Source organism: Manis javanica, chromosome 5 (assembly GCF_040802235.1).
Source record: "Manis javanica isolate MJ-LG chromosome 5, MJ_LKY, whole genome shotgun sequence".
In the NCBI taxonomy this organism is placed as follows: domain Eukaryota; kingdom Metazoa; phylum Chordata; class Mammalia; order Pholidota; family Manidae; genus Manis; species Manis javanica.
The window spans coordinates 113,310,942-113,335,526 of NC_133160.1; the positions used below are offsets into that span (position 1 = coordinate 113,310,942).

General features: G+C 40.6%; 2 protein-coding genes across 4 annotated transcripts in view; one reads left to right on the forward strand and one right to left on the reverse strand.

Annotated features, from left to right (window-relative positions):
• USO1 (USO1 vesicle transport factor) overlaps window positions 1-24,540 on the reverse strand; it is a 113,358-nt gene extending 88,818 nt beyond the window's left edge. For 2 of the 3 annotated variants that reach the window (XM_037003309.2, XM_037003308.2), the window contains exon 1: window positions 24,275-24,540. In XM_037003309.2, the coding sequence (XP_036859204.1) occupies window positions 24,275-24,340 (66 nt within the window). In that variant the 5' untranslated portion in view covers window positions 24,341-24,540. The remainder of the gene's footprint in view (window positions 1-24,274) is intronic. The other variant, XM_037003310.2, reaches the window with a different exon arrangement.
• LOC140849608 (uncharacterized) lies at window positions 498-15,236 on the forward strand. Its single transcript, XM_073237464.1, has 2 exons — window positions 498-694; window positions 5,767-15,236. The coding sequence occupies exon 2, from the start codon at window positions 5,828-5,830 to the stop codon at window positions 7,601-7,603; it is 1,776 nt and encodes a 591-aa protein (XP_073093565.1). The 5' UTR covers window positions 498-694; window positions 5,767-5,827; the 3' UTR covers window positions 7,604-15,236.
• Window positions 24,541-24,585: the final 45 nt, after the last annotated feature.

Below are 24,585 nucleotides of genomic sequence, written 5' to 3' on the forward strand. Positions count from 1 at the left end.
CTACTACAAAGCCACAGTAATCAAGACAATTTGGTACTGACACAAGAACAGTCACAGACCAGTGGAACAGAATAGTTTCCAGTCATTAACCCAAACATTTATGGTCAATTAATATATGATAAAGGAGCCATGGACATACAATGGGGAAATGACAGCCTCTTCAACAGCTGGTGTTGGCAAAACTGGACAGCTACATGGAAGAGAATGAAACTGGATCATTGTCTAACCCCATATACAAAAGTAAACTTGAAATGGATTGTTGGCAGCCGCGCTCAGAAAATAGCGCCCAATGCAGGGCAGCCGGAAGGCCCCGAACTTCCTAATGACAAATCATCCCACACCACTAAACTACATGCTAATTGCGCCTTGGCATAAGGACCAATGAGACCCACCAAATGGTTATGCTAATAAGGCATATGGGGCCGCACCAACCAGGTCAGAGCATGAGAACTATATAAGCAAGCCTCTCCTTCCCCTCTGGGTCCTGCCCAACTCATTTGTTTCACAAAGAGCTGAAGAATAAAGCTTTCTGCAGAAGAATCCTGCTGTTGTTGCATGCTGTTCTTGCCGGCGAGGACAGGGCACGCAACAAGTGGTGCTGAATCCCGGGAACCAGAACATCACCGGCACAGGGAGGACCCTTCAGACATCTGGAGAGGATTCAGAACTGCAGGTCAGAAGAAAGCCCGGAGGGGTAAGTTCCGAGAGGCCCCTGCTTTTTAGGATGATGGTTGATGGTTCTCTGTAAATAAGGAGGCACCATGGGGAATGCACCGTCATTAGTCACGGCGCTGCAGACAGCTCTCAAAGAGCGAAACTTGAAGGTCTCCAGCAAAGTCTTAGGATCTTTTGTGAAGGAGATAGACCGTGTGGCCCCCTGGTTCATTTGTTCAGGGTCCCTCTCAATCCCGAGCTGGGACAAACTGGGGAAAGATCTTGATAGAGAGGAGGAGGAGGGTAGCCTGAGGGGAGGCACCAGGCCCCTCTGGAAACTGATTAGAGCTTGTCTGCAAGATGAGAGATGTGAAAAGGTAATAAAAGAAGGTCAGAGAGCATTGACAGATATCCAAGAGAGCATGTCAGAAACGGAACGGGAAACAGAGAGCGCGCGCGGCCAAAAAAAGGCCACAAAAACGAAGGTAAAGAAACCTCAGAGTGAGGGAGAAAGCCCGCCTAGGGCAAAAGCGAAAGAGCCCCGAGAAGCGAGTGACGATCGCCTCGGAGAAAATAGTAAATACCCCTGGAAAGAGTTGAGGGACCTCCAACTCTCCAATAGGGAATCTGAGGAGGAATTAACGTCCGCAGAGGAAGGGGAAGAAAATAAAACCGCAGAGTGTAGAAGTAAGGGAACCAGCAAAGTTGAAAAGCGGACCAAGGAAAAAATGAAAGCAGGGTGTCCCCCGACGCCCGTTGCCCCGCCACCTTACGTGAGTGGCGCACTCTCCTTTTGCCACCCAGATACTCTTCAGGCAATTAGACAAATGTTTCCTGTATTTGAGGATAATGGCGTACGCTCTCACCAGCCCCTGAGCCATAAACAAGTTAAGGAGTTAGCAGAATCTGTTCGGGCTTATGGAGTCAGTGCCAACTATACCATAGCACAAGTTGAGAGATTAACAGAGACAGCCATGACACCCGCAGACTGGCAATATGTAACTAAGGCATGCCTTTCTAGTATGGGGCAATACATAGAATGGAAGGCATTGTGGCATGATATCAGTATGACCCAGGCACGCGCAAACGCGGCCGAAGGACAGCCTGCGTGGTCATATGATATGCTGACGGGCCAAGGACAGTGGGTAGCCAACCAGACCGCCTTCCCCTTACAGGTATACGCACAAATAAACACGTGCGCCGCCAAGGCATGGAAAGCCCTCACCAACAAAGGAGAAGTATCAGGCAATTTGACAAAAATTATTCAGGGGCTGAGCAAGCCATTTTCTGACTTTGTCGCTCGTATGATGGAGGCCGCAGGCAGAATATTTGGAGATCAGGAACAAGCAATGCCCCTAGTGGAGCAATTAGTATTTGAACAATGTACCAAGGAATGCAGACAGGCGATAACACCCTGGAAACAAAAAGGGATACATGCCTGGTTGAAAGCCTGTAGAGAAATAGGAGGGCCACTCACCAATGCGGGCCTAGCCGCGGCCATATTACAGAGCCACAAACAAGCCAGGATCACTAACAGAAGTATCAAATGCTTTCAATGCGGGAAATTAGGACATATAAAGAGAGAGTGTAGGAGCCCAGCTTCAGAACAAACAACCCAAAAGACCCCTGGGTTGTGCCCTAAGTGTAAGAAAGGCAGGCATTGGGCCAATGAGTGCCGGTCTATTAAAGATATAGAAGGGAAACCCTTAGAACTGCCAAAAAACGCCCAGAGGGGCCCCTGTCACCAGGGCCCGCAAATATATGGGGCAACCAGCATGCAAGTGTCATTCGGGAACAACCAGGCCCCCCAAGGTGAGCCACTTCAGGTTCCGCGGGATTGGACATCCGTGCCACCACCAGAATAGTGTTGACTCCACAGATGGGAGTTCAGCCTATCCCTTCAGACTTTAAAGGCCCCCTACCACCAAATACCATTGGGTTACTCCTAGGGCGCTCTTCTGCTGCATTGAAAGGCCTGGTAGTTCATCCCGGAGTCATAGATCAAGATTATGAAGGACAGGTAAAAATCATGTGTTCGGCCCCTAGAGGAATCTACCCTATATCCCCGGGAGACCGCATAGCCCAGCTCTTAGTTTTACCTAGTCTCCACGCCAATTATCCTGCTACCAACACGGAGAGGGGAGAAAGGGGCTTCGGCTCCTCTGACTGGGATTCAGCCTTCATAGTATTAGATTTAGCAGACAGACCAAAATTAACTCTTCAAATAGAGGGAAAGAGCTTTGAGGGAATCCTAGACACTGGAGCAGATAAAAGTATTATCTCTGCAACCTGGTGGCCCTCCAAGTGGCCTGTGACCCAATCCTCACATTCATTACAAGGTTTAGGATATGAGTCAAGCCCTTCAATTAGTGCCAAACCATTGAAATGGCGAGCCCCTGAAGGACAAGAGGGTACAGTCACCCCTTATGTACTCCCGCTACCGGTCAATTTATGGGGGAGGGATGTCATGAGAGACTTAGGCCTCAAACTCATTAATGAATACTCCACCCCCGCCCAAGGCATGATGATGGACATGGGATACATCCCTGGCAAGGGGCTGGGGAAACACCAACAGGGACACATAGAGCCCATCCTGCCCAAAGTAAAGAATGACCGTCACGGCCTGGGTTTTTCATAGGGGCCATTGAAGATGCCATGCCCATACCTTGGCTCACAGAGGAGGCCGTATGGGTTCCTCAGTGGCCCCTATCCTCTGAAAAATTAGAAGCAGCTCATTGCTTAGTGCAAGAGCAGCTCCAAGTGGGACACCTAGAACCCTCTGTGTCCCCATGGAACACACCCATATTTGTAATCAGGAAAAAGTCAGGATCATGGAGGTTGCTTCATGATCTGAGAGCAGTAAATGCTCAAATGAGAATGCTTGGACCCGTACAACGGGGACTGCCACTCCTCTCTGCCTTACCCAAAGAATGGAAAGTGCTCATAATAGATATTAAAGATTGTTTCTTTTCTATACCTCTAAGCTCCAAGGACAGGGAAAGATTTGCTTTTACTTTGCCAGCTATTAACCATGAACAACCCGATGCCAGATTTCAGTGGAAGGTCCTCCCTCAAGGAATGGCAAATAGCCCCACCATATGTCAACTGTACATTCAGCGAGCGCTAGACCCAATTCGTAAGACCTATCCCACGCTAAAGATCATCCATTACATGGATGACATCCTTCTTTGCTCCCCACAACCAGCAGAAATAGAAGAAGCATATATAGATCTCACTAGATCCCTAGAAAATTGGAGACTGAATATAGCAAGCGAGAAGGTCCAAAAATCTAGTGTTAGCAAATTCCTAGGAGCAACCATTTACACAGATGTAATTTGCCCCCAAAAGCTTGAGATAAGACATAATCAATTGCGAAATTTGAATGACTTCCAAAAACTCCTAGGGGATATTAATTGGTTGCGCCCATACTTAAAGATACCCACCACTGAATTGACTCCACTATTTAAAACCCTAGAAGGAGACCCACAACTAACGTCACCGCGCTCCCTCACACCTGAGGCATTACAAGCCATTCGCAAAGTAGAACAGGCTTTGATGACAGCACAATTAAATAGAGTGCAATCGAATGAACCCTTTGAGTTGTGTGTCCTTCCCACCCCAGAGCTGCCAACAGCAGTCTTATGGCAGCACGGCCCACTGATCTGGATTCATCCCCAAGCCTCTCAGGCTAGGACAATAGAGTACTATCCAGCAGCCGTGGCCAAACTTGCTTTGAGAGGAGTAAAAACCTCCATGACACATTTCGGAGAGGCTCCAGCTAAAATTATAACCCCTTACAGCGTAGAACAGATACAAGTATTATGTGCTATGAACGATGATTGGGCCATACTTGCTTACGGTTTCTCAAGAACCTTTGATAATCATTTCCCTAAACATCCCCTCATCAACTTCGCCAAAAATCATCTCCTAGTATTTCCTCGGGTCACTAGCCTAACCCCGCTGCCTCATGGAAAAACAGTTTACACGGACGGGTCTAAGACAGGCACAGGTGCCTATGTCCATGATGGCAAAGTTGTGACAAAAGGCTACACGCCTGACACTCCACAAATAGTGGAATGTCGCATAGTCTTAGAGGTCCTACAAATCTTTCCTGAACCTTTAAATATTGTGTCTGACTCCTGTTATGTAGTTAATGCAGTCAAATCTCTAGAAGTGGCCGGGCTAATTAAAGCGTCCAGCCCAGTAGCCACTTTGTTCAAACAGATACAATCAGCACTACTTCATAGGCAATCTCCTTTGTATATAACTCATATCAGAGCACATTCAGGCCTTCCCGGGCCTATGACCCAAGGCAACCACCTGGCAGACCTCGCAACCAGAAGCATAGCCTTTCCCCTGCTAGACCCTGTCACCACAGCTTCAAAATTCCACACACAGTTTCATGTCACTGCCGAAACGCTGCGCAGGCGGTTTAGCATAACCAGGGCCGAAGCTAGGAACATTGTCCTTAGCTGCCAACACTGCTGCAGCTTCCTTCCCGCACCTCATGTGGGGATCAACCCCAGAGGTATTAGGCCTTTACAAGTTTGGCAAATGGATGTGACGCATATTTCGTCTTTTGGGAAACTGAAATATGTACATGTATCCGTGGATACTTGTTCAGGAGTCATCTTTGCCTCCCCATTGTCAGGAGAGAAAGCTTCCCATGTCATCCAGCACTGCCTTGAGGCTTGGAGCGCATGGGGGTTACCACAGATTCTGAAAACAGACAATGGCCCAGCCTATACCTCTACAAAATTTGCTCAATTTTGTCATCACATGGGGATAAAACATATCACTGGCCTTCCCTACAATCCACAGGGTCAAGGGATTGTGGAACGCGCGAACCGCACGCTCAAATCCTATTTACTTAAACAAAAAGGGGGAATTGAAGATATACCCCCCACACCAAAAACTGCCATAGCCCTAGCACTTTTCACTATAAATTTTTTGAATCTGGATGCTCAAGGCCATACAGCAGCGGATCGCCATAATCAGTGGCCAAAAGACCCACAAGAACTAGTAAAATGGAAGGACGTGTTATCTAACCAATGGAAGGGCCCGGATCCAATCATAATCAGATCCAGGGGAACTGTGTGTGTTTTCCCCCAGGGTGAAGAAAATCCCTTCTGGATCCCGGAGCGCCTAACGAGGAAAGTCCTAAACAAAGGAGATGACTTCGCTGTACCTCCTGACCCTGCTCCTGACACTGGAGACCCCGACTCAGGGAGTATTGAGATGGGGAATCCTGTCTGCCTTTCCTAAGCCTATGCCTGTCCATTTCAATGCAGCCGTTTTTCCCCGCTTTTTCACCACCAACTCTAGTATGAACTTGCCCTACCTAGTTAAAGACACCCTAGTAGCTCCCCTGGGAGAAAACCGATCCTTCGTAACTAATGGGTCATTATGCTTCACCACTCAGAATCTAGCTGGCTGTATCTCCCTGAAACGGAGGAAATACGGATGGTTCAGTGACATAATTCTAGAGGCCAGTAGCCTCCCCGTTATGTCAGCTAAATTTGAAGGGCCTAATAAGGAAGGGAGCCCGTCCTATAAGAACATGACTATCCACCAGATGGTTCTCTGGATCAATGGCACATTTGTACACTCTCCCAGGAACAATTCCACCGACAGGCCTCGTCAACCCAAATATGCCTCCCATTGTGTGGGCGACTATGAGGGAGAGCTGTGGCCCTGGACTGACTGTCAGTCAACTGTAGTAACGTGGGCAACTGAGAGGCAGGAGTTTACCATCTCCCCAGATATGGAAGGACGGCCAGCCAATGAGGCTTGGTGGCCAGTAAAGGTGCTCGAAGGCGAGTTTCGTCAGCAGCTGAGCATGAACCCCTTCCATAAATGGATGCTGTGTGGAGTCAATGGCTCGTGTACCGACCTCTCCCCCTTTTCCGCCCTCCAGGGTGGGGGAATCGGTGTAAAAAATATCACCTTTTGGTGCGAGAATAACCACATGCGCGCACACTGGAACATGATCATGACCCATAACAACGAGAACTACACATGTTCGGCAAAATCAGGTCCAGAGTCACCTAATTCCCTTTTTCCACCTTCTCCAGTATGCGTATACCCCCCATTTCTGTTTATCTTATCCAATAGTAGCTTTGACTCCTGCTCCAATGAAACCTGCTTTCTGTCTCAGTGTTGGGATGCGCGTAACTTTACCAATGCTTTGGTAGTCCGCATCCCCCGTTGGGTCCCTGTTCCCGTAGACGCCCCTAACACCATGACTCTGTTTCGAGAAAGGCGCGATTTCGGTGTTACAGCCGCCATAGTGCTCCTGATCTCCGCGACCGCGGTCGCAGCCACCGCCGCTGGTATAGCTTTAGACACCTCCATCAAATCGGCTACAGAGCTCAATAACCTTGCAGCCTCAGTAGCTTCTGCCCTGGACCAACAGTCCACACTTGATGGCAAACTGAAAGGAGGAATAATGATCCTCAATCAACGCATAGATCTCGTGGAGGAACAAATAGAGGTGCTCTGGCAAATGGCCCAATTGGGATGTGAGCGGAAATATCGTGCCCTCTGCATCACTAGCATTCAATATAAAAATTTTACACGGGCAGCTAATCTGTCACGAGACCTGTCCCAGTATCTTTCAGGAAACTGGTCCCAAGACTTCGATGGGACACTAGAAGAGCTGCGGCGAGAAATTATCCACATCAACTCCACCCGTCTAGATATCTCCGTAGCGGAAGGACTCTCTTCCTGGTTCCTCAGAGCTCTCTCCCACGTCAAGGAGTGGGCGGGCATGGCTGGGATGGGCGTGTTCCTGCTTGGAGGTCTCATGCTCTTACTCTGGTTGTTATGCAGACTCCGCAACCAACATAAGCAGGACAAGGTGATCCTTGCTCAAGCCCTAATGGCGATAGACGTTGGCGCCTCTCCCCAAGTGTGGCTCAACATGCTTAAGAAGGAAGCTCGGCTTTAGCTTGAGGTAGCTCTTGCACCCTGAGCCCATGTGGCACTGCACCAAGCCCGAGTACCTCAATGCTTAATCACAGCTTTCTTTAAGAAGCTCATGGTGCAAGAGGGTTGAGAAAAAGGGTCCAAACCCTTTGTACCAAGCGGTCCCAACGCCAGCCAGAGGATGCGAGGCAAAGCACTGCAAGAGGTCTTGGACCCCTCTGAGAGGCATGCCTGACTGCATAGGGGTAGATGCCCAGAACCCCTCTCCAAAAAGGGGGCATCAGGAAGTATGATGGAGGTCAGGCCTCTGTCTCCGCCTCTGCTGGCAAGTTCCGCCTTGAGCTTCTGTTAGACAAAAAAGGGGGAGATGTTGGCAGCCGCGCTCAGAAAATAGCACCCAATGCAGGGCAGCCGGAAGGCCCTGAACTTCCTAATGACAAATCATCCCACACCACTAAACTACATGCTAATTGCGCCTTGGCATAAGGACCAATGAGACCCACCAAATGGTTATGCTAATAAAGCATATGGAGCCGCACCAACCAGGTCAGAGCATGAGAACTATATAAGCAAGCCTCTCCTTCCCCTCTGGGTCCTGCCCAACTCATTTGTTTCACAAAGAGCTGAAGAATAAAGCTTTCTGCAGAAGAATCCTGCTGTTGTTGCATGCTGTTCTTGCCGGCGAGGACAGGGCACGCAACAATGGATGAAAGACCTGAATGTAAGCCAGGAAACCATAAAACTCTTAGAAAAAAAATAGGCAAAAATCTCTTGGACATAAACATGAGCGACTTCTTCATGAACATATCTCCCTGGGCAAGGGAAACAAAAGCAAAAAAAATGAATAAGTGGGACTATATCAAGCTGAAAAGCTTCCATCAATAGAACAAAAAGGTATCCTACAGTATGGGAGAATATATTCATAAATAACAGATCCAATAAAGGGCTGACATCCAAAATACATAAAGAGCTCACACACCTCAACAAACAGAAAGTGAACAATCCAATTAAAGAATGGGCAGAGGAGCTGAGTAGACAGTTCTCTAAGGAAGAAATTCAGATGGCCAACAGACACATGAAAAGATGTTCCACATTGCTAGTCATCAGAGAAATGCAAATTAAAGCACAATGAGATATCACTTCACACCAGTAAGGATGGCCACCATCCAAAAGACAAACAACAACAAATGTTGGCGAGGTTGTGGAGAAAGGGGAACCCTCCTACACTGCTGGTGGGAATGTAAATTAGTTCAACCATTGTGGAAAGCAGTATGGAGGTCCCTCAAAAAGCTCAAAATAGAAATACCATTTGACACAGGAATCCCACTTCTAGGAATTTACCCTAAGAATGCAGCAGCCCAATTTGAAAAAGACAGATGCACCCCTATGTTTATCACAGCACTATTTACAATAGCCAAGAAATGGAAGCAACCTAAGTGTCCATCAGTAGATGAATGCATAAAGAAGATGTGGTACATATACACAATGGAATATTACTCAGCCATAAGAAGAAAACAAATCCTACCATTTGCAACAACATGTATGGAGTCAGAGGGTATTATGCTCAGTGAAATAAGCCAGGTGGAGAAAGAGAAGTACCAAATGATTTCACTCACATGTGGAATATAAGAACAAAGGAAAAACTGAAGGAACAAATCAGCAGCAGAATCACAGAACCCAAGAAAGGACTAAACAGTTACCAGAGGGAAAGGTACTGGGGAGGATGGGTGGAAAGGAAGGGAGAAGGGGGGGTGAAGAAGAAAGGGGGCCTTACGATTAGCATGTATAATGTGGTGGGGGCACAGGAAGGGCTGTGCAACACAGGTAAGACAAGTAGTGATTTTACAGCATCTTACTACGCTGATGGAGAGTGACTAATGGGGTATGTGGGGAGGGTCTGGTAAAGGGGGGAGTCTAGTAAACATAATGTTCCTCATGTAATTATAGATTAATAATACCCCCAAAAAAAGCAGGTTGTAAAACTGTTTCTATATTATGAGTCCACTAAAACAAAAGTACCATATTGAATATGTATGTAAAATTCCATTAAAAAAGAACTTAGAAACTTAAAACTACAAAACTTCTAGAAGAAAGCCCAGGAAAAAATCCTTGTAACTTTTAATAAGGCAAAAATTTCTCAGATACATACAAACCATACAAGAGAAACAAGAGAAACTGAGGTTCTAGCCACAAAGAGATAAAAAGCATCTAAGTTGCTAAGGAAGAGGTTAAACTCTCACTATTGGCCCATGACATATATAGGAAATCCTATGGACTCCACCAAAAAACTATTAGAACTAACAACTGAATTCAGCAAAGCTGCAAGATACAAAATTAATACACAGAAATCTGTTGCAATCTATATACTAACAATGGATTAGCAGAAAGAAAATCAGGAAAACAAGTCCATTTACAATTGCATCAAAAAGTAAAAAATACCTAGGAATAAACCTAACCAAGGGGATGAAAGACTTATATGCTGAAAACTGTAAAACACTCATGAAGGAAATTAAAGACACCAGTAAGTGGAAAGCTATCCCATTCTCTTGAGCAGGAAGAATAAATATTGTCAAAATGTATCCTGCGCAAAGCAATTTACAGATTCAATGAAACCCTTATCAAAATACCAACAACATTCTTCAATGAACTAGAGCAAATAGTTGTAAAATTCATATGGAACCAGAAAAGACTCTGAATAGCCAAAGGAATCCTGAGAAAAGGGAACAAAGCTGGATGTATTACGCTCCCTGACTTCAAGCTCTACTACAAAGCCCTAGTTATCAAAACAATCTGGTACTGGTACAAGAACGGACCCATACATCAATGGAACAGAATAGAGAACCCAGACATAAACTCACATATATGTTGTCAATTAATATATGAAAAAGAAGCCATGATTATACAATGAGGAAAAGACAGCCTCTTCAATAACTGGTGTTGGGCAAACTGGACAACTACATTTAAGAGAATGAAACTGGATTACTGCCTGACTCCATACACAAAAGTAAACTTGAAATGAATCAAAGACCTGAATGTAAGACATGAAACCATAAGACTCTTAGAGAAAAATACAGGCAAAACTCTCTTGAATATAAGAATGAGCAGTTTTTTCCTGGATATATCTCCTCAGGCAAGGGAAACAAAATGAGAAAATGAACAAGCAGGACTACAGCAAACGAAAGCTTCTGTACTGCAAAGGACACCATCAGTAGAAGAAAAAGGCATCCTACAGTATGGGAGAATATATTCATAAATGAAATATCTGATAAGGGTTTGACATCCAAAATATATAAAGAGGTCACACACATCAACAAACAAAAAGCAAATAACCCAATTAAAAAATGGGCAGAGGAACTGAACAGACACTTCTCCAAAGAAGAAATTCAAACGGCCAACAGGCACATGAAAAGATGCTCCACATCGCTAATCATCAGAGAAATGCAAACTAAAACCACAATAAGGTATCGCCTCACACCAGTAAGGATGGCCAACATCCAAAAGAGAAACAATAACAAATATTGGCGAGGATGTGGAGAAAGGGGAACCCTCCTACACTGCTGGTGGGAATGTAAGCTAGTTCAACCATTGTGGAAAGCAGTATGGAGGTTCCTCAAAAAGCTCAAAATAGAAATACCATTTGACCCAGGAATTCCACTTCTAGGAATTTCCCCTAAGAATGCAGCATCCCAGTTTGAAAAAGACATATGCAACCCTATGTTTATCACAGTACTATTTACAATAGCCAAGAATTGGAAGCAACCTACATGTCCATTAGCAGGTGAATGGATATAGAAGATGTGGTACATATATACAATGGAATATTATTCAGCCATAAAAAGAAAAGAAATCCTGCCATTTGCAACAACATGGACAGATCTAGAGGATATCATGCTCAGTGAAATAAGCCAGGTGGAGAAAGACAAATACCATATGATTTCATTTATTTGTGTAATATAAAAACAAAGCAAAATATTAGGAAAAAAGAGCAGTAGACTCAGAGACACTGAGAAGTGATTACTGGTTACATAGTGGAAGGTGTTGGGGTGGGGGAGAGGGTGAGGGGAATAAAGGGGCACAAAAATTCTCATTCACAATATAAGTTGTTCATGGGGATGGTAGTACAGCATGGAGAATATAGACTGATTCTGTAACATTTTCTTATGTTGACTGATAGTAACAGTACTAGAGGGGGTAAGGATTTAAAATATGGGTAACTGTTGAACCACTGTGTTGTATACTTGTACACTTGAAACCACCAAAGACTGTATATCAATGACTTCAATTTAAAAAGTAAATATATAAACAAATTGGACTTTATCATTCTGTTCTTTGAAAGACACTGGTGAGTGAAAAGATAAACCAACTGGGTGATAGTATTTGGAAAGCATCTGATAAAGAAATTTGTAAAGCCACTATACTCAGGTCCCTTATAGCTCTAACTATATATTATTACTCACTCTTTAATGACAGATCTTGCTAAGATTTTGTAAGTAAGATTTTGTGATATAATTCAAACATTTGCACCCTATGTATCTGAAATAATGGTGGTTTAAATATACAGTGTTTTCCAAATTATGTTCCGAAGACTTGTAGTGTCCCGGAAGATGTTAATAGATTTCCTATGATCACAGAACTAGTAGGAAACACAAGGTTATACAAAATTAAATAGGTTTCTGCACTGCAGGATTTCTAAAAGTCTTTACTATGCTGATTTTGCATTTCTTTGTACTGCAGATACAGTATAACCAAGCCTAGCTTTACTTCTTTATTCATTCTAAATGCTCTCATTTAGAAACTATTCTTACCTTAAGCTGTATTTACCTTCATAATCACTATATTGACTTTCCAAAATGGAAATAATGCAACTCTCTCTTTATTTAATAACTGGTTCATATTTTTTTTAACCTTCAGAAAAACTATGTAATTACCTCTTAAAAACATATCTTGTTACTCTCAGCTTAAAAGAGTCTTTTAGGCCACAAATAGTTTTCGTAAGCATGATAGTAATTTCCTCTACTTGAGTCTTGTACGTTTGTTAATTTTTTTTCTAGGTATTTGTAGCTAATATTATGAATGGGAAATCTTTTGTAGGCATTTTCTGCTCTTTCCTAGCCTTAGACCAGGAGCGTATGTTCTAGATCTGGGATTTCCATCTCCCTTGGAGTACTTAGTCCCAGTATCATGCAGGGCTTGAACTCGAGTCTCAGCCCCATTTTTGGTTTATACATATAGATTTGTGTCAGAATATGAACCTCCATGTCTAGGAGCTCTTCAATCATTTGTTGAATGTGGAAATGTGAAAGCAATCTGATGTTAGTAGAGAAATTTAGCGTTAGGAATATTGGAGGGAGATGATCATAATCCTAGAGTTTGGAGGTTTGCTGTTTTTATTTTCAGTCTTCAGTGCTCTAAACATGCTAATAATTGAGTCTTAATTTTTTAAAGAAAGTTTTGAGGAATACACAAAGATAATCTCAGTCATTATGAAGATAAATATAAGTCAAAATCACAATGAGGTTGTTTTTATCTATCAGACTCACTAAAATTTAAACAATAGTATCACATACTGTGATTCCATTCTTGTAAAATAAAAAAACAGGCAAAACTAATTTCTGCTATTAGAAATCAGGACAGGGGTTACTCATGGGGGTTAGTGACTGAATGGGGTACAAAGGGGGTGCTGGTAATGTTCTGTTCTTTGATCTGGGTGCTGAATACATGGGTGGGTTCAGGTTGTGAAGTTTACATATATAACATGCTTTTCTGCATTTATCAATAAAATGAATTTTAAAATAAAACTATACAAGATAGACAAAGATATAAGTTAATGAACTTGTTTATATTCTATCTAAGGGAAGATAACTGAAAAAGTGGCAATTTGGCAAAAAGTTTTACCTGTACAACTTAAAATGTTCATACCCTTTCCGCCAGGCATTCCTACTCTGGAAACGCATCCTTTGAAAATACCCACAACTACCCACCATTATACTAGGATATTCTTTGTAGAAATGTTTTTAATATCTAAAAAGGAAATCTAGCTTTCACCATGCAAGGATATAAGTTTGCAAACTGGAAGATCTGTGCTTACTGCTGGTGCCCACCAGACTGCACGGGACCCCAATACTCATCTACATGGTGAGTAAGTTGAAAGGGAGTAAAAGGCTTAAATCACAAAGATTTTTTTTCTTTAATGTCATCTTGCTCCTTAACAATAAACATTTTGCTGCCATTATTGATCGAAAGAATGAATTGTAATACAAAAGAAATTAAATCAGTCTATTTTATTAAAAAGTCAGAAATATTTGTCCCTCAGCCTTTTGCCAAAATATCTATTATTTCAGTATACTACCAAGGCACAGTATTTCAGATGACCATTCTGTATAACTGTAACAAATAACCTTCCCAGAATTTCACTGCCTGAATAAACAGAAATATAAATACAGCCAAGACATCCAAGGTTACAGAACAGAAAATTGGTAACAACAAAAAAAGACACTGTGGCCTGTGTACTTGAAACAAAGAAGTTAATAAATATTTTAAAAGAATCTCTGGGAAAAAATCTACTTATGTTCACTGATTAGTGAACTGAAAAATTCCAAGGCCTATTGTTAACTTTTCTAAAAAAACAAGTATCTGTTACTATAATTACTCTACTCTTTTAAACTTATTTGTGTAATAAACATACTGATAAACGCAAAGAAAACATTCTGGAAGGTTGTACACCAAACTTCATTAGACATTACTCTTGATAATGGGAAATCGGACTGTGAAGGGAAGAACACGGGCAATTTTAGTACTAGAGGTTGATTTGAATTATTTACAGTAAGCATGTTTCACTATTGCTTCAATAATTGAACAGAAATAAAGAAATTTTCAGAATATATTAGAACTTGCTTTTATTTTAGTACCTACTCTAACATACCACCTGAATGACTCACTGTTCATCAACTTTCTGAATACAGTTGATTCTTGTTATTCATGGTAGTTATGATCTACAGTCACCGCAAACACTACATTAGAAGATACTGAAGCCTTGCACCTAAGGGAAATGCAAGGCTATTTGTGAGCCTCTGGTCATGTTCTCATCAACTAATCCAACGTATATTTCTGTTTAAAGACATCTTATTCAGTATATACTTTTGGTTCATTAACATTGAACTTACAGCCACCAGCACAGTTACTTATTACTCTAGTCTGAAGGAAGTTTAGCACGCACATTTTCTCCATAGGCACATTACAGCATTCTTGTGCTTTGGAACACTGAACAGCACTTCAGCACTACAACTTGGGGTCATTTTTAAAAGCGAGTATAATCACCAAGAAGCATAAAATGCAAAAGCGTGACACAAAATAGACTGTGAAAAGGACACTTTCTACAGTATGAGAACTGAAACAAGAAGGGAGAGTATCCCTTATTTGACCTTAGTTGGGGATACACACATCAGGCAACTCCCATTTTTCCCCACTCTGCTCATATCCATAAGTAACTGTGAAAATGCTGTGTATATTAACTTTGGCGTTATAAAAAAATTCAGTACTATATGAACTCACAAATATGGAACTGATTGATATTAAGGATTGACTGTACCTTAATTATAATCTTTCTAAGTCATTTTCATCATCTGCAAGATGGAAGAATAAACTAAACTCTTAAGGCTGCCGAATACTTAAAAACTTAGAATACATTAAAAATACTCAGTTTTACCTAGTAATACTGTATTTATTTGCTATACTACCTGAAAAATCCATTTGGCTTATACAGTGTTTACAGTAATTTTTAAGCCAACATTTCAAAATCAAGATTTTGTATTAAAATCTAGACCTCCACCTTTTCTTGAAAAAAAATATCAGCCTGATAACTAATGACAACACTGTATTTCATATAATCAAAGGGGCCATTATAAGCCCCCCATTTTTTTAATGTATCACCAATAAAAAAGACATACTGCCAATTATAATTATATGATGCAACCCCAGAGATGTTTAAATGCTACTGTGCATCTCAGAATTGTTAAAATATGGCACACAGAGAGGGCACTAAATGCCAACTCTGTTCTAAAGATCTTCACATTTTTTAATTCATTTAATCGTCACAAAAACCCTATACTGTAGGCACTATTATTATCCACACTGTAGAGGCACAGTGAGAAATGACTAAGTCCAAGTTCACAAAACTAGTAAGGGTCTACATTTCCAGAGGTAAAACTGGGTGGAGTTGAGTACCAGCTACATACTCTCAAGTAAGGCTATGCAGGTTCATTTCACCTGGACCCCTGCTCTCGTCTCTAATCCTACCTGATTCATTGAACAGCTGACACTGTTGGGATTTGAGTTTGTGACTCTTGAGTCAAACAACAGAATACTATAAATTAACAAAAAACAGTTTTAAACAGAAAAAAACATGAGTGAAATTTAACCCAGAGTTATTTTTATTAAGAAGGACCAGAAAGGGGTGAGAAGGAAAATCTCAAGAGACAGCAGTTCTTTAACTAATCCAAACATACTTACTAGGTATTAGGTACTCTCAGAGATAAATACTATGAAGAATCACACATGGATTCTATTATCAAGATGCTTTTATAGTCTACTAGAAGAGTAGAGTTCAATTGAAAAAGTAACTGAAAATCGGCTAAGTAAATTCTAATTAAGTAGCTCTACGTTTTAATATGCAAAGATTCCCCAAGACATATCAGTCAATGAAAAAAGCTGTAGAATACTATAAACAAGTGCATCACTTATGAAAAAAATAAAATGCTCATACAAATACATAATTCTACACTGCACAGATTTATGATTATTCATAAGGATCTGGAAGAATTTATACCAAACTAAGAATAGTGGCTATTTCTAGAAAGAGAACTAAAATTGGAGATGGTAGTGAAGGAGGACTAAACGTTTACTGGTATTTATTGTTTACCATTTTGTGTAATTAAAAAAGTGAAAAGGCTAGTTAATAAAATAATAATATAACTTCATGAAGCTCATGCAGGTGATTATGTATCAGAACTCTTGTTTTCAGCCAAGTGCCATGTGAGATTCACAGTTTCACTTCCCACACTTTGGGGGAAAATATATGGAAAGGACATTTGGAAAGAAAAATATGGAAAGGACAAATAACTCCACTAACAATTGGTAAACTGGGCATAATCAGAATTACAACCTAATAACGGAGTTTAATGTTTGTTTTGCTAACCTATAGTGCTATTTTGTTGTATTTAGTGATACAAAAAGGAGACCAAAAAAAAAAAAAAGGAGCAATGTGAGGGAATAGGAATATCTAGGAAAGAAAAAAGTGTGACAAGGCAGGTGAAAATGAAAAACAACTGAAAAGTATAAAGGGAAAAAAGGAAGGTGGCCTAAAACTAGCATACTCAAGGTGGGTTTAAAATTGAAGGGACTATGACATAATGCAGTTTGTAGTACTTTCTCACAGTTCCTAACAGAAATCCATATATATTATTTAAGTATTCAGTAACTATTTAACATGCAAAACTGAAGGACAGGCATGCCAATTAAAGTAAGTCTAATTCAACCATTCAGTCATTTATTCAACAAATGTTTATCAAACACCTAATACCAACATATCTGATGATAGAGCTACGCCTTCATAAAGTTTAAAACATAGTTCTATCTTCCTTGAAGAGAACTTCCTCAACCACAAATGTTTACTGTCAGACTAAAATAATTCATGTTAACCAACAGTCAATTTTTTGTTTTAATGGAATAACAAAATTACTGTTTTAGAATACAAGAACCAGAAACTTAATTTGTTTTAAATTGAACTCTATAACAGAAAATATTTTACAAAAAAGCAAACATCAGTCTTAAGGGGATGTAAATTATCATAATCTAAAGAAGTGTGGAAGACCTATACCCTGAAAACTATAAGACACTCTTAAGAGAAATTGAAGAGGTCACTAACAAATGGAAACTCATCCCATGCTCCTGGCTAGGAAGAATTAATTTCGTCAAAATGGCCATCCTGCCCAAAACAATATACAGATTTGATGCAATCCCTATCAAATTACCAGCAACATTTTTAAACAAACTGGAACAAATAGTTCAAAAATTCATACAGAAAAACAAAGACTCCGAATAGCCAAAGCAATTCTGAGAGGGAAGAATAAAGTGGGGGGGATATCACTCCCCAACTTCAAGCTCTACTACAAAGCAACAGTAATCAAGACAATTTGGTACTGGCACAAGAACAGAGCCACAGACCAGTGGAACAGAATAGAGACCCCATATATTAACCCAAACATTTATGGTCAATTAATATATGATAAAGGAGCCATGGACATACAATGGGGAAATGAGAGTCTCTTCAACCTCTGGTGCTGGCAAAACTGGACAGCCACATGTAAGAGAATGAAACTGGATCACTGTCTAACCCCATACACAAAAGTAAATTCAAAATGGATCAAAGACCTGATTGTAAGTCATGAAACCATAAAACTCTTATAAAAAAACATAGGCAAAAATCTCTTGGACATAAACATGAGCGACTTCTTCATAAACATATCTCCCCGGCAAGGGAAACAAAAGCAAAAATGAAACAAGTGGGACTACATCAAGCTGAAAAGTTTCTGTACAGCAAAGGACACCATCAATAGAAGAAAAACGTTCCCTACAGTATGGGAGAATATATTCATAAATGACAGATCCGATAAAGGCTTGACATCCAAAATATATAAAGAGCTCACACACCTCAACAAACAAAAAGCAAATAATCCAATTAAAAAAATGCACAGAGGAGCTGAACAGACAGTTCTCCAAAGAAGAAATTCAGATGGTCAACAGACACATGAAAAGATGCTCCACATCACTTGTCATCAGAGAGATGCAAATTAAAACCACAATGAGATATCATCTCACACCAGTAAGGATGGCTACCATCCAAGACAAACAACAACAAATGTTGGAGAGGTTGTGGAGAAAGGGGAACCCTCCTACACTGCTGGTGGGAATGTAAATTAGTTCAACCATTGTGGAAAGCAGTACGGAGGTTCCTCAAAACGCTCAAAATCGAAATACCATTTGACCCCGGAATTCGACTTCCAGGAATTTACCCTAAGAATGCAGCACTCCAGTTTGAAAAAGACAGGTGCACCCCTATGTTTATCGCTGCACTATTTACAATAGGCAAGATATGGAAGCAACCTAAATGTCCATCAGTAGATGAATGGATAAAGAAGATGTGGTACATATACACAATGGAATATTATTCAGCCATAAGAAAAAAACAGATCCTACCATTTGCAACAACATGGATGGAGCTAGAGGGTATTATGCTCAGTGAAATAAGCCACGCGGAGAAAGACAAGTACCAAATGATTTCACTCATATGTGGAGTATAAGAACAAAGGAAAATTGAAGAAACAAAACAGCAGCAGAATCACAGAACCCAAGAATGGACTAACAGTTACTAAAAGGAAAGGGACTGGGGAGGATGGGTGGGAAGGGAGGGATAAGGGCGGTGAAAAAGAAAGGGGGTATTATGATTAGCATGTATAGTGTGTGTGGGGGCATGGGGAGGGATGTGCAACACAGAGAAGACAAGTAGTGATTTTACAGCATCTTACTAGGCTGATGGACAGTAACTGTGAAGGGGTATGTGGGGCGGACTTGGTGAAGGGGGGAGCCTAGTAAACATAATGTCCTTCATGTAATTGTAGATTAATGATACCAAAAAAAGCACAAAGGAAAAGATCTGAGAAATTTGACATGAGAACATGAATTCTCAATGCAGCAAAACAAACCAACACATAGCTAAACAACAAAGCAACAAAATGGAAAAAACATTTGCAACATGACAGAGGAAGAGTAATATTATTAAACTACAGCTCATTTAGAAAGCTACAAATCTCATAGAAAATGAGTAAAAGGCCTGAAGAAGCACTTGATAAAAGGAGACATACAAATGACCAGAGTTCATAGTCAAGATGTTTATAACCTCACTAATAATTACAAATAAACAAATTACAATGAGATGCCATTTTTCACTTAGATTGATAGGATTAAAAAGATTTATAATAGCCAGTTGTTGGCAGGAGTGTGGGGCAAGAGCCACCCCTACATTTTGATGAAGGAAGCTTAAATTGGCACAGCCTCCTGGAGGGCAATTTGGAGAATAAATATCAAATTCTAAAATGTGCAAATGTGTTTCCCTCCTTTAGAAATTTATTTTAAGAAAATAATGGTGCAGATGCACAAAATTGCATGCACAAGAGATTCTGAAATAGAGATTTCATTGTACTGAAATTTTAAAAACCTAGATCCTTATCAAAGGGTTTTTGTTAAATAAATATATGAGACTCAGAGGTGTTATGAAGACCAGGCAGGTGTTATGCTAGATAAAGGTGATCTCTACATATTGACACAAAGAACATAATGTAAAAGTGAGAAAAACTGCTCACACAATTCTGCATAAGCTGATCCTCTTTTGTTTAATATGTAACCCACTGACAAAGTAGATATTCACCATTAGCAGTTGTTATCTCTGTGGGGTAGAATTGCGAAGGAAACTTTCTGTATTAGATTTATAACAAGGAGCATGTGTTACATATAAAATAACTAAAGTCAATAAAGATTTCATTTTGAAAAATTAAAAAAAAAAAAAAAGAAGTGTGGAACATTACAAAGTCAAAAACCTGCAAATAAATCCAATGAATCTAAGAATCTTTTTCCATTACAATTACCAGTAAGTCAGTCAAGGAAATATACTGTTTCATTCATTCTCCATGTTTTCTTTCTCTAGGAAGTGAACGATGCTTTCCAAAAGGACATCCTTTTAAAGCAAGGCATCATAATGAAACTTGTCTACCAAGTAAGCTATCACAAATACTAGCATCTCAGAGTCTAACACTACAAAAGTTTTTAAATTAAAGGTGAGTAACTTTTTATAGAATGTTTATGACATTTCTGCATGAGGTATAAAATATAAGCATGCCTTTTCTGTGATACCATAACAGACAAAAAATAGACAAAGCAGTATAAACGACAGAAAGTAAACACATAAAATGAGAGACAAATGGTATTTGCTATGAACAAATTTAACGTAACAAATTCCTAAAAAGAATCAGATTCAAGAGTAATTACAATTACTTCTAAAGCCATAAAGCATCAGGACTTATGTTATCTTTTTGTTAGTCAAATGTGGAATACTTCATTCATTCCATAAAATTGATAAGAAGGACTTCTAAAACATAGCATTTAAAAAAAAAATGTATCCTCTAGTACAATTTTTCCCCAAGTATGCTCCTCAGAACACTAGACCACAAGGTTTCCTGGAGGATAAAAAAAAGATCTGGTCAAATAAATTTGGTAAACATGACTTTATATCTACATCTTGAAATATATGAAAACAAAACACAATGCCTGTTCAATAAGCCTTGTGTAAATGTTGGCTTTTTGTTTTGTTTCTTATCATTACACAGCACGTTTCTTCAGTAACAAAATTCTGTAAAGTACACTACTCATGTTATTTGGAATAGACCTTGGTAATGGTAGAGTGTGTCAAACTTAAGTGACTCTGGTTTTTAAAACCACCCTAAATAATCTACATAACTAATTTTCAAAAAAGCCACTAGTTTTCAGTAGACACTATTTAAAAAGAATAGAAGAGACATCTTTGGTTGGATGCAAGTGATCAAAACACAAATCGTTACCCTTTTTTGACACTGTTATTTCAAGAGAAAAAACACCAGTTATGACAATGAGCTGGTTATTAATGTAGACTATGAAATTTAAACCCAAATAGGAGTTTTGGACTATACATTTACAGCAACGTGGTATAAAATGTGTTTGACCAAACCAAAACTATTTCTAAGTTTAAGTGCACACTTCTTAAAAAGAAAAATTTTTATTAAAGGAAGTACAGCTGTGTCTATATTATCAGCCCTTTTGCTTCTTAAGCCAGCTGATCAAAGTCTGACCTAAAAAAAGATGACTTAACAGTATACTAACTCTGCAGTTTTTCTGGACTTATTCAACTTTCATGCCTTGGGATTTAACTTGAGAAAATAAATCTCCTTATGATTTATCACCAAATGTGGTTAACACTTCTCTTGGGATTTTCAAGAAACTAGTTTTGAAAAAAGGTATTAGTTGGAAAATTAAACATGCATGAGCATCCAAAAGAGTACGTAAGACTTTTACTATAATTAATACTTATTTGTACCCAGGCAAAGTATGTCAAGGCTAAGTAAGCTTCAATCATCAGAAACCAGTGCCTTACTCACTCTACCTGAGTAAAAAAGAGAAATAAAATTTCAGTAAGTAATCAAGTTTGGTAAGAGAAAGCAAGAAAGCAGTCAAAGGCACAGGAAACCCGAGAAATCCCTCAAGTAAAAAAAAAAGTTTGACATAATGGACATCAATCATTACAGAACTTTGATTCCTATAGTCTTCAAACAGTTCTGTTTTAGCACTTAGCAATTTGTAAGCTGCTACGATTATTAAGACCTGTGATTTCTTTCATATAACACTGTAATTAATTCATTTAACAAATATTTATTGAGTATCTACTACTATGGAAAAACAAGGATTAAAATACATATGAACCCTGCCCTAGTGACGCTTAAGAGTCTGTAAGACGCAATATGCAAATGGTAGAAAATGGCAGAAAGCAGAAGTACATGATCTAGGTAAAGTGTGAAGATTGCTCAGAGGGGAAAGGTTATCTGCAGTTTGGTTGGGGAAAAAATTAAGGAGTGCAGATTATGCAAAGCATTGTTGATGGATTTAAAGGACAGGTAGACTTTAGACAAAGAGGCTTTTCTACTGGAAAAAGATGAGAAAAGCAAGAAAGATGGAAAACCACAATGAAAATAATTTTGCAGAAATAGAAAAGCTACAACATATTAAATGATAATGTGAAAATTAGAGGTTCCAAGCTCTGGCAACTTGAATATCCAGGCAAGATCGAATTACCAATTAAAACATCTAATACTGTATCATATACTCTACTGATAATCTGTAAATATTTCTAAATTAGTGACCCATGACCCTTTTACCTATTGTACTACCTGATGGAATGAGGTGAAATAAATGTTATTCAGACTGTAACTCATAATAAACTACTAATTACCTTCAGAAGACAAATGACTTTTCCAATTTTGAGTGCACACGCTCAAAGTTATGCAAGAACAAGGACCCTCACTTTCTTTTTTGTTTTTATACAACACACACAAGTGATACTCGAACTCTGTTTAGAAATCATGATATAAAAATTTCGTTGTTCTATTCATTACGGCAGGATCAAAGCGCTTTAGTCTTAACTCTGCAGTACTGTGCAAGCTGCTGTAGTAATACTCTGTGCTCAGTTTCCTACCTTTTAAAATAAGGGCTTCACTTCAGATGATGGCCTTCCAGCTTTAAAATCCCCAGACTGTGTGAGTGTTTGAAACAGTTCTAACCCAGACCTGGGTTTAATTTTAATGTTATACAAACTTCCAAAATTCCTATTAAATATTTAAGTATTAAAATATGGGCATCAGCAAGAAAGCCTAGTTCTTGAAGTAAGGCAAATCCTGGTTGAATCCTTAATCTATTCCTAGCAGTGTAACCTTGGCCAAATTACTTCACCTCCCTAAACCCCATTTCTTCATTTTCACAGTGAAGATACCATCACCTACCTTGCAGGGTGGTTAGGAACTAAAGGAGAATGTGCACTGCAAAAGACCTTAGCACAGTACCTAGTACAGGTTAGAGCTTGACAAATAAAAGCTATTATTACCCTTCAGGATCCCTTTAACACAAAACATAGAATCTATGTTCATAAACATCCAGTTATGTCTATGATTACTACCCAAAGTTCACCTTTAAAATGACATAACTATTTTCCTAATAAATCTAAAATTATCCCCCCAAATTGTAAATGTCATACACTCATTTCAATAGACACTAGCCAAACATGAAAGTAAGTTGGTCCTAAACCTAAAATCAAACCAACTATTAAATAATTTTTTCAATCGCTAGTAATTTTAAGTAATGCTACAAGTCGTGTTACCAAGAGTTCAGACTTCTGAATGGGGTGAGTGGAAGAGAAAACTGCGGATGTATCCCCAAAGTGGTGTGAGCGCGAAAAGATCCCTACTCAGTCCAATCGAGTACTTTCCAAATGGCATATACATGAGCCCGAAAAACTGGGTCTGAACTAATGCCACCTGGCAGAACAACCTTCCTCCAGTTGAAGGGACAGAAGCAGATGGCTTTGTGCCCTACCACTATCGTTTTATTCTTAGCCACAGCTCTCGTCAACAGCTGGGTTTTAAACCTTGCAGTCTTTCCCCAGTGACCTATTCCAGACAGCGAGGGAGAGAGCAGGACTTCAGATTCCTCTGGGGCAGTGCAGAGACACGTGAAAGGGAAGGGAGGGCCGGCGGCCCCGAGGGGCGTGGGAGACAGGCCGGGCCACCTCTGCCCACGACCGATCCCTTCCCGGGAGGTACCACTAGGGACCACCCTCCTCGCGGGGCCTGTGGAGCTTCGGCGCGCGCCCGAGTCAGCCGTGCCCAAACGCCGAGGTGGTGGCTACGTTGCGGGCGCGAGGGGGTTTTAGGAGAGGAAGAGAGGCAAGGGACTCCCGGCCCAAGGTGGGGCGGGAGAAAGAGGTGACCTCCGGGTCTCCGAGTCCTCCGTCACCGTTCCTGCCCGGACCCTTCCCAAGTCCCGGACCCGCCGCTGTTCTCACCGTCTCGGCTTCGGTGTGCTGGGGTCCGGCACTCTGACCCCCCATTACCCCACGGAGGAAATTCATCTTGCCTCTCAGCCACCGGCTCTACCGGTCCCGTCGGGAAAGAAAAAACTTCCCCTGCCCTCCGCAGGGCCTGGTTCCCCAGGTCTGCACTCTGCACTACCCAGCCTCAGCCACACAACCTCCCACTCAGCGGCCGCCACTGCCCCACAAGCCCGGAAACAGCCGCCACCACCTCAGATGCGCATGCGCGGGGACGTGGCGTTACGTGGCGGCTCGAAGAGCGAAGGCAAAGGGGGAAAGTAAAA